This window comes from Anastrepha ludens, chromosome 2 (assembly GCF_028408465.1).
Source record: "Anastrepha ludens isolate Willacy chromosome 2, idAnaLude1.1, whole genome shotgun sequence".
Classification (NCBI taxonomy): Eukaryota; Metazoa; Arthropoda; class Insecta; order Diptera; family Tephritidae; genus Anastrepha; species Anastrepha ludens.
In genome coordinates this window covers 45531544-45544501 of record NC_071498.1, presented here as the reverse complement: position 1 = coordinate 45544501, position 12958 = coordinate 45531544, and the positions used below count along the sequence as shown (strand labels likewise).

Genomic DNA, 12958 nt, shown 5'->3' with positions numbered 1-12958 from the left:
TCGACGGTTGAAGGTAACCAAACCCTTGCTCGCGGCCTGGACGGAATGTCCTTCCTGTCCACGACCACTAGCTTGGCATTTGGGTACACTTCGCCGACTTTGGAGATGGCCTCTTTATACAGTTGAACCGATCTCTCGTCGTCGCATGCTATAATTTTTATCTGGCCTTGGTGCCAGCCTAAGTCTTCGCACGCAGGCGGGGGGCCGGGGTTCTCCAGAATAACCTTCAGTGCCACTTTCGTTAGCTCGGCCTCGACCCATTTCCACTGGGCCTTGGGGATCATACCTTCCGGGTGGTTCCCGTCCAGGACTCCTATGATAAGGCGGTCTTTTGCAACCTCCGCAAATGATCTTCTGGGCGTCACGCCCATTGATTTGTGCCTTTTTGCGTTTGGCTTATTATTCTCCAAGGACCGCTGTCGTTTTGGAGCCGATTGTGTTGGTTTGAAGTCGGGGTTGAAATCAGGAATGATCGCTTTCGCTCTATCAATCGCCTCTTTCAACTCCTGTGACATTTCACCTTCCTTTGGGTGAGTTTCGTGCACCCTTCTTAGGAGCCTAGCTGCGTTTCTGCGATCCTGGTAGTTCACTTTCGCTGGGTCTACCACCCTCACAAGCGGCCATCCTTCGGTACCGGAGCTAGCAGTAGCATTGCTTCCGGTCGGGACCGTTTTTGGGGGCTGAATCGCAGTTGACTGCCGGGCTAGTGCCCCCCTACTTGTACTTGGACCTGTGTCCAGTTCTGAGAGTGTGTCAGCTGTCCTCGCTTTCGCTGAGGCTGTCGCTATATGTTTAGATCGACTTATTAAGCCGATGGATGGCGTTTTCCTTGAGCTCGGTGCGACCGTTGCTCTTGCTGCGGAACTGTTTGTTCCTGTCGGTCTATTAGAAGGAGGACCGATCTCCTTTTTTTATTTATTTTTTGATAGTCTCTTTGCATTTTGGACCCACGAGTGTCGGAGAAAGGATGTCCGCCCGTGCATAGCTCCGAACTACACGGGTAAGGCTAGTTATTACGGAGGGCGATAGTTATCCGTAAGCTCCGTTCGAGACTTGGTTATTTATTAGAAGGGCTCCAAGCCTGACAGATTCTCGGCACGGGTCGCATCACACCTTAATCCAGCCCTTCACCCCCGACCACGTTAAAGGTACTTTGAGTAGTGCTGTACTATTGAGGAGTATCGAACCCTACCCGTAGTATCCTTAACTTAGCTAAGTACCTCCTGAAAATAGGAAAACTGTGGTACTTATTACCAGCTGGCACCCTCGGGGAGGGTTCAGTGGAGGATTTTCGCCAGGTCTAGGTGGCAATCAGATCGTAAAGTGGAACATTTTGGGTCGGACGGGAGCCGAAAGTGTTTTTAATCTGTCCATAGCCACTCTTACTCTGAAAAATAGAAAAAAGACAGAGTGGTTCCACTACTGAAACATGGGGAGCATTATTGCCTGATACAATAGGGAAGACACTCGAGGTCCTCCTCATGCCATTCCTTACGAAACATCTGACCCCAGCTACACATCAGCATGGTTTATGTTAAGTATACGGTACCACCACTTGACACCATAAACACGCAGATAAACTGCAGGCTTAAACAAAATCGCCCCTTCGAGAGGACTGCCCTAGTAGCATTGCATTTATGGAAGGCTTTAGAAAAATTTAGACGCTTCACACTACTAGATGATATACAACAGTCGATTCTGTGTGGTCGACACTTGCCAGTAATGTTTCGATATCAAAACTCTGAACAGAGCCCCAGAGTGGTGTCCTTTCACCCTTGCTTTACAACTTCTATATTTCGAAGCTTCTTCACCTACCACAGGAAGTTTCATTGATCTCATACGCTGACGATTGCTCGATATTTTCGTACGGCAATGACATAAGTGGCTTGTGTCCAAAAATGAACGACTAACTCTCCGGCCTTTCTCGCTTCTTCTCTGTGAGCAGTCTTCAACTTTTAGACACTAAATCCATGGCGATATTATTCACCACGTGGACCAAGGAGATCAAACTAGAGCTAAAGGTTATTGTCGACGACACACATTTACCTAGTGTAAATAATACCACACTATTGGGAGTGATCTTTGATAGTTTGGTCCCTTTGGTTTCAGCTGCCTTGTAAGTCCCGCGCCATCTTAGCACAATTGCGGTCAGGATATTGCAGCAGGTTAAATTCCTAACTATCCAGAATTGACTCCGACATACCCGACATATATCCGACATAACCACGACACGAAACTAACCACCTATTCACATAACACCCTTCTCCCTTCTGGCCCACCCTGTCGAAACAGCATTTTTCTTGGGCCTACCGTTATATGAGACCGACGAAGACAACAAGTAATTACACCGTACCGGACTTGTTGAACTGCTACAACAACCACAACTGAAGTCTTACAAATAAACAACCTCATTAAAGTAAATAAATAAATATCATTGGAAATTCAAATTTCGAGTTTCGTAAATTTATGCATTTAATTGAATAATCTCAGCGAGCTGTTTAATCAGCATATTTTACGATATAAATTTTATTTTATTTGATAAGAATTGGATAATTAATTACAATACATTCGATTTAATTTAAATAACTTAGTCACTCAACACATAAATTATATCATCATTTTTGCATACATCTAGTATATCATCTTCTTTAGGGACTTCACTTCTTACAGGCACATGCCCATTTTCAATATCGATATCATTTTTAGAATTAATGCCGATCATACTACCATTTTCGCTCTCGGATTTAGCGTCCTCGGTGCTCAAATCACTTTTGTAACCATTATAGTCATCACTGTCAATGTCATATTCATCATCATCATCTTCCTCTTCAATTTGTTCCACACCATTTGCCTGTAATTTACATTTTCGCCGCAGTAAATCAATCCAAGCAAACTTTTCCTCGCACAGCGGACACTCGCCAGAAATGGGTATGTAGTGACCACGATTGCTCTCGTCAGAGGATAGTATATAATTGGCTAGGCATATAATATGGCATGTGAGCTTACACAGGGAATTTATACAACCAATACGAGAACGTTCCGGATTTTCAATCGGCTGCATGCACAAGTGGCATTCGTGTGCCCAAATGGCGCGTGGTGGTGACAATTCCTCGTTACGTTTTTGCCGTGCTGATTGTGATTTTGGTAGTATAATATCACCGCTCACTATTTGCATATGCGCTGGTGGTTTTAACTGGTACAGAAAAATAGGAAAAGTTTAGAAATGAGAGTATTATTATTAATATTGTTATTAGTACTACCATAAAATCACATTCGTATTCACTTTCTAGCCAGCGTATGGTAAGTGGTAAACGATGCCATGGACCGACATTTAACATGCGGCTCAAAATGCGAAAGTTATATTCAAAATGACTTTCCTTTCGATTTTTGCGACGCAACTCTGGATATGATTTCAAGCGTGTGGAAAGTGCTGGTTGTTGCCATGCCCATTCAAACTGAAATTATTGAGAGTTTTTGAGCCTTCTTTATATTCATATGTATGTATAAATAGAACATTGATTCATATTTACTTGCAGAGCCGCTATATTATTTGGAAATCCATGTACTATCATGACCATTTTCCAAGGACCTTTGTTGCTGGTACGTTTGGCACCGCCAAATTCTTTACCACGATTGTGTTGATTTATTCGACGATTAGGGTCCACAGTGAAGCCTATATAGCAACGCCCGGCGAAGCGTTTATCAGGATTCAGGCTGCAGAGCAAATACACACCATAGAAATACGAACTAGTCATGCCGATGAACTAAAATAAAAAGAAATTTTCCATACTTTTTTCACTGTAAAGCTTTAAATACCAAAAACTCTGTGGAGACAAAATTTTGTGAACCTTCTTATTTTACTAATATACAAAAACAAAACAAACACATTCATGTAATTTAAATGGAGAAGTGACTAATCCTTTTAATATTACTACTTTAAGTTTACAATAGAATTAAATAACTTACTAACTAATTGGAGAAAGACAGATTTAAATCTTTTCGCATCACGCTCAGTTATTACTATTAGCGGCAGCATTATTTCCATTAGGCATACCCATTGCTGCATTGCCAATACTCTGCTGCTGTTGTTGTTGTTGTGCTTGTTGTGGTGGCTGCTGTTGCTGCAACTGTGCATTATTAACCATGCCATTTTGTAAACCTACAGGTGCATTTCCAACGCCCGGTTGTTGTTGTCCTTGTTGTTGTTGATTTTGCTGCGCATTTTGCTGTTGCTGTTGTTGTGGATCTATAGCACCTGGATCAGCAGCATTCATCTGACCCATACCATTGACGCTGTTAAACATTTTAATGCGTTTTCGAGTATAATGTTGCCACTGCAAAATGGCTTGATCATCGATAAATTTGCAACATTGCGAATTGACAATTTCACGTCGAAAGTGTTCGTATTGCAAGAGATCAAGAAAGTATAAACACATTGGATACATTAAGTATTTCGCATATTCAGGCTCTTTCCAATACTGCAAATATTTGAGATAATTAATAAAGGCTTGGTCCTTGAAATAACCGCGCTGGGCTAGAACTGCAAGAGAAAAGAGATTTCACTAAAATTAGTTAATTTGCAAGGAATATATTTACTTACAGTTCAAGTAGTTTGGATTGGCTAGACACTGTACGAATTCAAGTTCAACTTGCCATCGCAATTTTTGTTGATCCTCTGACTCGATAGCCGCTATGGGAAAGCAAGATAAATTTAAACATTATTTCTCATATATCATATAGTAGTATGTTTCTACTATACACGTACATATCGTCCCCCTTATGTCAAAAATATGAATGGGTAAATATGAAAATGTTGGAAAATTTATCGCTCAATAGAAATTAGCAGGTTTGGTTCGGTTATTTGTAATTTTCTTGTACGCCTGGGTTTTGGTATAACATAGAAGATCCAAAGATTAACCAAGTCAACCATTAAACTGAAAAATTTGCACACTCATGCTCCTGCCGTAATGGGGACGATATATGATATATGTATTATGTAAAAAAAGAGAAACTTTTAAATACACTAGAAATCAACATAGGATCATTTAAAAACTTAATCCAAAAGTTATTGTGTTAGCATTTCTAATTATACAATTTTATTATCCAACGGATTTCGGTAGATGTTAGTGCTGGCATGACGATTTACGTTATTGATTCAAATATGTAACTAAAAATTAGCAGTTTACTTACTCTTACCCTTTCCATACATCTTGGCCATGGTGCATGGAAAGGCTCGGTTCTGTTTCTTAATGGTGTTGTTTCTAATTGTCAACCGAACTAGCGCCTCCGCTAAGGCGTAGACGCACAATAACCTTGGACCGGAAAGTTGTTTTTGGTTGTGACGGTGGTGGAAGTTGTAGTAGCAGTAGTTGTTTTTTGGTATTGGTGGTGGTGGTGGAAGATGGTAGTGATGGTTATAATGTTGGTTGGTTGGGTGTGATGTTTTCGTACACTACAATACTTGTATGATTCAAAGAGTTGTTTGGGCCTGTCCTTGTGTCTAAACGTGTTTGTCCTCGATACGATTAACTGCACGCACAATTAACGCATATGCATGTGTATTATTTGGAACACAAATTAAACTTACAAACATATATATACAACAATAAATTTAAATTGCAAAGAAAAATTTAGCCGAACTCTGCTCTACCACAGCATATTCAAGCTTTGGGTGAATATTTTAAACGGAGCCAATAAAATAATATTCTATTTACAATTTACCCCAAAGCCTTATGAACAGGGAATTATCAATAAGATTAATTCAAACAGTATTTTTACAGAAACTTAAAGAAAATTATAGTAATGCAAAGATACATATAATGCGCAAGTGGGGACGGCGCAATGCAAACGAGCACTTGCTTTTGATGTGAAACAACTAAAGATTCGTTAAGTATCCACAAAGTTACACTTTCAATTGTTAATTTTACAAACCGTATGCGTTCATTGCCCAAATGCAGCACAATTATTTTAATATTTTTGTCTTCTTCAATTATTCAACACATTTAATTTCGGCGGAAGAAGAGAAAAATACAGTGGACTACATCAACAAAACTAAAAAAATGCGAACAGTGTTGACTGCTTTACGAAAACCGCAAGAGTTGCCAAGTCCCTCAAATATAGCTTAAACGTTCCCTTTGTACCAAGGCGAATTTATTACAGGTGGCAGCAAACACATATAAGTAAAACCCTACATGTATTTGTTGTTGCGTTTGGTGCAAGCATCATGTCAAAATCAGCAAGCAAATGTAAACATACGAATGTAAACATACCAATACATACAAACAAAGCATATCATTTTGACGTAAGCCATACCTACGGCGAAAAATTCGGTAGCTCCGGTGATTTATTTTTTTCTTTCGCCGTGTTCATGTGGCCGTCAGCCCAGAATGAAGCAAGGCGAATTCATTCTTTGCTTTCTACTTTGCTAATATTTTGTTTTGAAAAACAAACGTACAAATCATTGTTGTTGGTGTAGTGCCACCACCTTTAATGAATGCGCCTTGCTTGGAACCAAGAATGATAGAGAAATAGATTGCACCTTCCGAATTCGCTATGTCGTATATAAACAAACAAAAAGAAGGGGTATTAATTGTTTGTAAAGATGAGTAGGCGAAAGCAATGGAAAGAACCAAATACAATATATTATACGCACACCCACATACTTACTAGCTACGGCGTCTTGCGCATAAAAACGCAAACAAACTGCATTTGGAGGCTTTATATTAATTTATGCTTCCAAAATTTAACACACGGCACTTCGTTTTCATTAGTTTGATTAGTTTAAATCTCACAAATCACCAAACTACCAAGCCATTCTCGGAATTTTAACAAACACGTAATGTCTCCTACTTTTCATTGTTTTGTATTGCGGAGGGAGCTGACGTTAGACTTGACAAAAGGTTTTTTAATGGCGCCATCTCACATATTCAATTCGTCTTCCGCAAGAATATATTCAATCCGCTTTAGTTACAACCGGACGAATATTTTTGCTTCATTCTAATTACCTTCTTCGTTATTCGTCATCTTCCATCTACTGTCATGCGCTCTTTTATTGTCGTGACAGAAAGATTAGACAGAAACGAATTTTTCTGAGACCGTGTAAACAATGGATTTTTTTGAAATTTTACAAAAGTTTAATGAATTCTAATTGTGGAAGCGTTGAAAGAGTCATACACAGGTAGCGCTTACGCACTATCCCTGTCTGGTATCATCAACAGCATTGACAAAAAATCTCATACGGCGTGTTATATTGACTCTGGTAAAACATGTTCGAGATACGCAACAAAAACACTATGGTCTTCACCTCCATGGTTAAGACTATAAAGCACAGTGTTGTAGGTACCTATCCTTCTTGTCATGTTCCGGCGCGTCTGGAGGAGCGACGTGCCAAGGCTCGGGCACTACGCCAAGAAAGACGCCGCAAACCCGATAAGCCCGACGATTTCGTGACTTATGACGACTCTGGCAGTGATGAAGAGACGCCACAACAACAAGAAGAAGTACTAAACACGTCATTTAATCTTTGCGATTACTTACGCAGCAGAGAGACTGGTTTGAAGGAGGTAAAATATTAGTTTTTTAAGGTGTTTAAAGAATACGGCTACATAATTAATTACTTTTCCAGCAACGCAGCTTCAATTTTGAGAATACTAGCCGTTATGTGCTCACGCATGATATGTTGCGAGAAACTCAAATACATCTGGGTTATATCAACAAGGTTTTTTGTTCCAAATGGCTTAGCAATAGGCAAGTGGTATTTGGCACCAAATGCAATAAGGTGACTCAATACTAAGCTAAATTACTTGTATTTCACTATATATTTTAATTTAACTGCTAGTTACTTGTATATGATGTGAATATGCGTCGCGTTGATGCCATCCCAACGCTTTCAAATAATCGGGCTAATCACCCAGAGGTACAGGGTGGTTTACATGCGATTGAAATCAATCCAAGTCGGTCATTCCTTGCCACTGGCGCACGCAATTCTGCTGATGTCGCAGTTTATCGGTTGCCGACACTTGATCCGGTTTGTGTGGGTGAGAACGGACATCGTGATCTAATTATGGGCATGTGCTGGTTGGATGATCAATTCCTGGTATCGGGCTCAAAAGATTCGCGGCTATCACTTTGGCGTATCAATGAAGATCTCATGGACTTTCCAGATGGCGGCAAGGAAGCATGCCCTACATTCGCCACTATTAATTCACTCTGTGTAAAAGAAGTGCGCACTGCACAGCGGGTAAATATACATACTATTGAAGTGTGTAGAATATAAATATAACATTTGCACTTTTAGATTCGTTCACTCTGCTTCAATAAAGAATTTAAGGAGATCGCAGCACTTTCACTTAATGGCTACATACATATTTTCAACGCAGAAACTTTTAAGCAAAAGCTATCTCGCAAACTGCCCAATTGTCAGGATAATGTGAGCATAGCATATCACAGCGACGGATTGTATGCTGTTGGATGCCGTTCATATACAATACTTTTGGATGCACGCACGCTGCAGGTGTTTTACAATTACATAAATTTTGTATATTACGTATTCTTAATCTCATAAAAATTGATTTTTTTTATAGACAATCAAGAAGATCACTTCACGCTACAATGGCTGCGGTATACGTGCAACCACATTCGAAGGCAATCTTCTCACAGTTGGCACCGGGCTAGGTATGCTACTATTCTACGATATTCGTGCTGGTAAATATTTGGAGAGCAGCGTAAATGCCTCTCGTACAGTAGCGTTGAAATGTAGCAAAGGTATTGTGGTGAGTAAAAATGTGTTTAAAACACACACGTCGCACATAGTATCACCGTATGCTATTTTTTCATTTGTTAGTATCCTGAGGATGAAATGGATGGCTTCCAACAAGTAAAATATGTACCAGCTATTTACACACACTGTTACGATAGCACTGGCATGCGTCTATTTGCCGCTGGTGGGCCCCTGCCAGCTACACTTGTCGGCAACTATGCAGGTGTTTGGCAGTAGTGCAGCAAAGAAACAAACAAAAAATTAGATAGCTGTAACTTAGCTGAAATGTTCAGATAATCAGATAATCGTATCTGTGTGTGATTTTGGAAGCGTTTCCACCTTTATTTTACAAATTTTTATTAAAACGCGTTTTACAACTAGTAGGAAAATATTTTTTTATTACTACAAGTATTTTAATTTCATGCAGCAATAAATCGAAATGCTTCAACTTGCTACCAATTATTATTTCTTTAATAAGCAATGCCTTCTGTTGGGGATTTTATAATAAATAAAAGCAAATAATTCTTTAATGAAAGCTCTATTGTGTTATTATATTGTGTTTAAAGATAAATAAATAATTGCCGCTTACACCGTTTTTGGGTGTTTGGCCAGGCACCTCCTACAATTTGTGGCATGTGTCCTGAACTTGTTTCACAAATGGAACGACTTCCAGTTTTAAGCCGACTCCGAACGCCTAATGCCTTTTATGAGGAGCTTTTTCATGGCCGGAATACACTCGGAGATTTGCCATTGATTGCCGAGGGGAGACCGCTTTTAGAAAAAATTCTTTCTACTTAGTCCTGCCATAAGTTTTGTTACAAGTTAAGTCCGTTATAAATAGATATGAAATTATAATACGTTTTTGTTTTTAATGAAGTTAGTTTTATTTATTCATGTAATTTAAAAAAAAAAAATTTTAATTTTCATTCGAAATACTCACCATTTGCTTCAAACAATTAGATCATTTAGCTATTGCAGCACGTACGGTTTCCAGGTATATTGACGTCGCCGCTCAAACTAAAGATTGAATAAATTAATCAACGGAAATTTCAAAATTTTAAAACAATCTTAATGGAATGCTATTATATAGTTCAATTGAAATTGTAATTACTACTTATAGTAAGAATTGTTATTGGTGGAATTTTCGACCACGGGCGATACTAGTTCAAATAACTTACATATCTGTTCGATATCGAGGTGTTTAATGGAAATTTTCCAGGACATTATTATTTTCATATTATTATATTTTTTTATTTCGCCAATAACGCTTGGATAGTTTATTTCTCTATTGTTTGATAGCTGTCACAAAAAAAAAATGTTTCCATTCCCTGATAAAAGTTATTGCCCAAAGTTTATTTTTTACGTTGTATGATAAATGTTATTGTTCTTTTATGTTTCACTCTTTTCTACGTAGGAGCTTTCATTATTAACAAGTATTGTTGGTCTTTGAAGATTTCGACAAATAACCCATGCCAATTTTGTCTTACTTTATAAATCAAAGAAAAAAAAAAAAAAACCAGCTGAGCTGCCGATACCACCTGTAATAGATTCGCTTTGTTTATAAGTGATTATTTAAGTCTGAAATATCAATGAAATTCATTAATATAGTTACTGTAGCCGTGGTAGCAGCAAAAACATTATCCGTGCATGCAAGCGGGGTGCTGCTGGAGTGGCAGTCCTTGCCCGGATATATAGTAAATCCGAGTCGTTCCGGCAACGTAGAACTAACTAAATATAGTAATTGATTTTCGTTACATTTACAACTAATTGCGAATTCCTGCAACTTTGCCCAAGTCATTTTATTTCTATCTTGGGATCTACTACATAATTGCTTTTTATTCTTAAATAAAAAAAAGAAAGTTCAGTTCGTGTGAACACGATCCAGAACCTAAAATTATGGAGTATTTTTTCAGGTTCAAATCTATAAATAACAGTGCGGAAGTGTATGGGTTCGAAACCCCCGGCACGGGACACCAATAATAGAAAAAATTGATTCTATAGCAATCGCTTCTCGGCAGGTAATACCAAAGCTCCTAGTGTACTTCTGCCATGAAAAAGCTCCTCATAAAAATCATGAAACAAAATTTTAGACTACTAGTATTATGCCCGAGATCTGCATTTTCGAACTTATTCCTGAAATCGAAATTTAAAAAACGGTAATTCTAGACTTAATAATAAATAATGGATTTTTACGATTAATTTTGTTGTGAAACTCTGTGAAAGTAAACAAATATCCTATCCTGCAATATGTATGCACACAGTATTTTAGTGATTTAAGTCATAAAAAATTAATATATTTGCTTCTGTATATCTGCAATCGCTTTGGCCAGTTACTTTTTTTAATTAATATTAAGAATACAAAATTCAACAAATTTTCATAAAAATTCCATGCATTCGTTATAGGGGCACCGTACTGAGCCTATACAGTGAAATGCACCACCGCAATTTTGAGGCACCTCTAAACTTGGGACTTGTTATATTAAAATTCAATGCACTATAAAACTGTCCGCATTGAAATTTCCGCGCGCCGCCGAGATGTATGAACGCAATGATACATTCTTGCTTCGGCTGACAGTCTTCCCACCACTATAAACGCGGCTGACCATCATTATTATATTTTCATATGTGTCCAAAATTATGTAAAAAAATTTCAATCGGCATAAAGTAGTTTTACTTTTTTATTTTTTTGACATGTTCGCCTGTTCAGCTGACGTATTTTCCCCCCTCTACGGTGCAGCTGACTATTTTTTTATTCTGCTAAATGTCAACAATACACAAAAAAAATTTCAGCCGGTATGAAATGAGTTGTTAAAAATTTTTTTTCGACACGTTTCGCAGCATCCCACCCACGTACCCACCGCTACTGGACCAGCTGCCGGTTGGTTTCGTCATCCATTGGATGGCGTCTGCCTTCAGTATTAAAATCAGTCGGCATGAAATGATGAGATCAAAATGACCCCTGGCTCCCGGACTAAAAATGATGTAAACAATTTTAATCGGCATAAAGTAGTTTTACTTTTCAATTTTTTTTTACAAGTTCACCAGTTCAGCTGACGTGTTTTCCCTCTACCGCGCAGCTGACAATTTTTTTTATTCTACTAAATGTCAACAATACATGAAAAAAATTTCAGCCGGTATAAAATGAGTTGGCAGAAATTTTTTTCGACACGTTTCGTATCCTCCCACAATCACACCCACCGCGGGTGCCCCAGCTGACGTTTACTTTCGTTATTCATGAAAGCTAAATCACAAGTATAGTCAAGAATTTAACGGTATAAAAACGCAGTCCAAAATCGACCCCTGGCTCCCGGACTATTAAATTAAATATGTATTCTGGTATGCTAATATAACTGTTCCATGTAAAATGTAATTGCTGTGTGTCTTAAACTGTATTCGTCTTGGTACGGGCCATGATGAAATATATCTAAAAAATGTATTTATTATCATTAAGATAGATTTACGATTAATATGGGAAATAATAAAAAAAAAGAGGTTGTCTGTAAAGTCGGTTTACTGACGATAGTTTAGTGATAACGTCATAAGAAAATACTGATTGAATGGTTGCATTTTTCAAAAGAAAATTTTAATTTTATTTGTTTGATAGATACTTTGTATGGATATAGAGAATGAGGTAACATTAACATAACATAAAATACTTTAACATAACATAACATATCATAACATAACATAACATGCTGTTCAAGCAAGGTAACGACGCATTTTTTGGTGCGTGCAGCCGGCTACATAGAATTATAAGACGTTATCACGTCAAAAAATAATAATAACATTAAAACAACAGGTATTATTAACAAACTTGGATTTATTTTAAATTCTTCAAGTAAATCAAATTAATAATAATCAATAAGAAGGCATATGCAAATACAAATACGTGAATTTATATACGTACACTAGCGGACCCTCTGCCTGCTTCGCTAGGCATATCAGAATTAGAAATGAATAATTAACACTCGACTTAAATTCACGCTATGTGTATTTATTCTTTTTTACAATATAAAATGAATGTTAATTTTAAACTTAAACTAACACAAAGCCTTTTCGTAAACTACATTTTTTGTTTTGCTCTGAGTTGTGGTATAAATAAACAGAACTGATGGCTTTCCTCCACGTGAACATGATACATATAATTGTCCGTGGGAGAAGCATGGATATTCTAATTCAATTCCGCATAATTCCAGCGAT

At 37.9% G+C, this 12958-nt stretch overlaps 3 protein-coding genes and 1 long non-coding RNA gene across 9 annotated transcripts; 1 reads left to right on the top strand and 3 right to left on the bottom strand.

Annotated features, from left to right (window-relative positions):
* Window positions 1-2487: 2487 nt before the first annotated feature.
* Window positions 2488-6023, bottom strand: LOC128870192 (structure-specific endonuclease subunit SLX1 homolog). 2 transcript variants are annotated; one of them, XM_054112792.1, is made up of 4 exons: window positions 3967-4058; window positions 3531-3764; window positions 3261-3455; window positions 2488-3193 (listed from the first exon to the last, which is right to left on the bottom strand). In XM_054112792.1, exons 2-4 carry the CDS (start codon window positions 3753-3755, stop codon window positions 2588-2590), a joined length of 1026 nt encoding a protein of 341 aa, XP_053968767.1. In that variant the 5' UTR covers window positions 3756-3764; window positions 3967-4058; the 3' UTR covers window positions 2488-2587. The 2 variants fall into 2 exon arrangements, with proteins under 2 accessions (XP_053968767.1, XP_053968762.1); XM_054112787.1 differs by lacking the exon at window positions 3967-4058 and adding an exon at window positions 5932-6023 and having other exon boundaries at window positions 2489-3193.
* LOC128870202 (mediator of RNA polymerase II transcription subunit 31) lies at window positions 3698-6049 on the bottom strand. 5 transcript variants are annotated; one of them, XM_054112805.1, is made up of 5 exons: window positions 5932-6017; window positions 5191-5582; window positions 4601-4690; window positions 3967-4540; window positions 3698-3764 (listed from the first exon to the last, which is right to left on the bottom strand). In XM_054112805.1, the coding sequence occupies exons 2-4, from the start codon at window positions 5216-5218 to the stop codon at window positions 4011-4013; spliced, it is 648 nt and encodes a 215-aa protein (XP_053968780.1). In that variant the 5' UTR covers window positions 5219-5582; window positions 5932-6017; the 3' UTR covers window positions 3698-3764; window positions 3967-4010. The 5 variants fall into 5 exon arrangements, with proteins under 5 accessions (XP_053968780.1, XP_053968776.1, XP_053968787.1 ...); XM_054112801.1 differs by lacking the exon at window positions 3698-3764 and having other exon boundaries at window positions 3894-4540; window positions 5191-5529; window positions 5932-6024; XM_054112812.1 differs by lacking the exon at window positions 3698-3764 and having other exon boundaries at window positions 3894-4540; window positions 5191-5500; window positions 5932-6022.
* A 978-nt stretch (window positions 6050-7027) lies between these two features.
* LOC128870182 (DDB1- and CUL4-associated factor 12 homolog) lies at window positions 7028-9293 on the top strand. Its single transcript, XM_054112778.1, has 6 exons — window positions 7028-7562; window positions 7625-7777; window positions 7838-8239; window positions 8297-8512; window positions 8583-8771; window positions 8843-9293. Exons 1-6 carry the CDS (start codon window positions 7266-7268, stop codon window positions 8993-8995), a joined length of 1410 nt encoding a protein of 469 aa, XP_053968753.1. The 5' UTR covers window positions 7028-7265; the 3' UTR covers window positions 8996-9293.
* A 40-nt stretch (window positions 9294-9333) lies between these two features.
* On the bottom strand, window positions 9334-10516 carry LOC128870187 (uncharacterized). The gene is made up of 3 exons (XR_008455367.1): window positions 9937-10516; window positions 9699-9775; window positions 9334-9558 (listed from the first exon to the last, which is right to left on the bottom strand). It is a non-coding gene; the product is annotated as an uncharacterized LOC128870187 (long non-coding RNA).
* Window positions 10517-12958: the final 2442 nt, after the last annotated feature.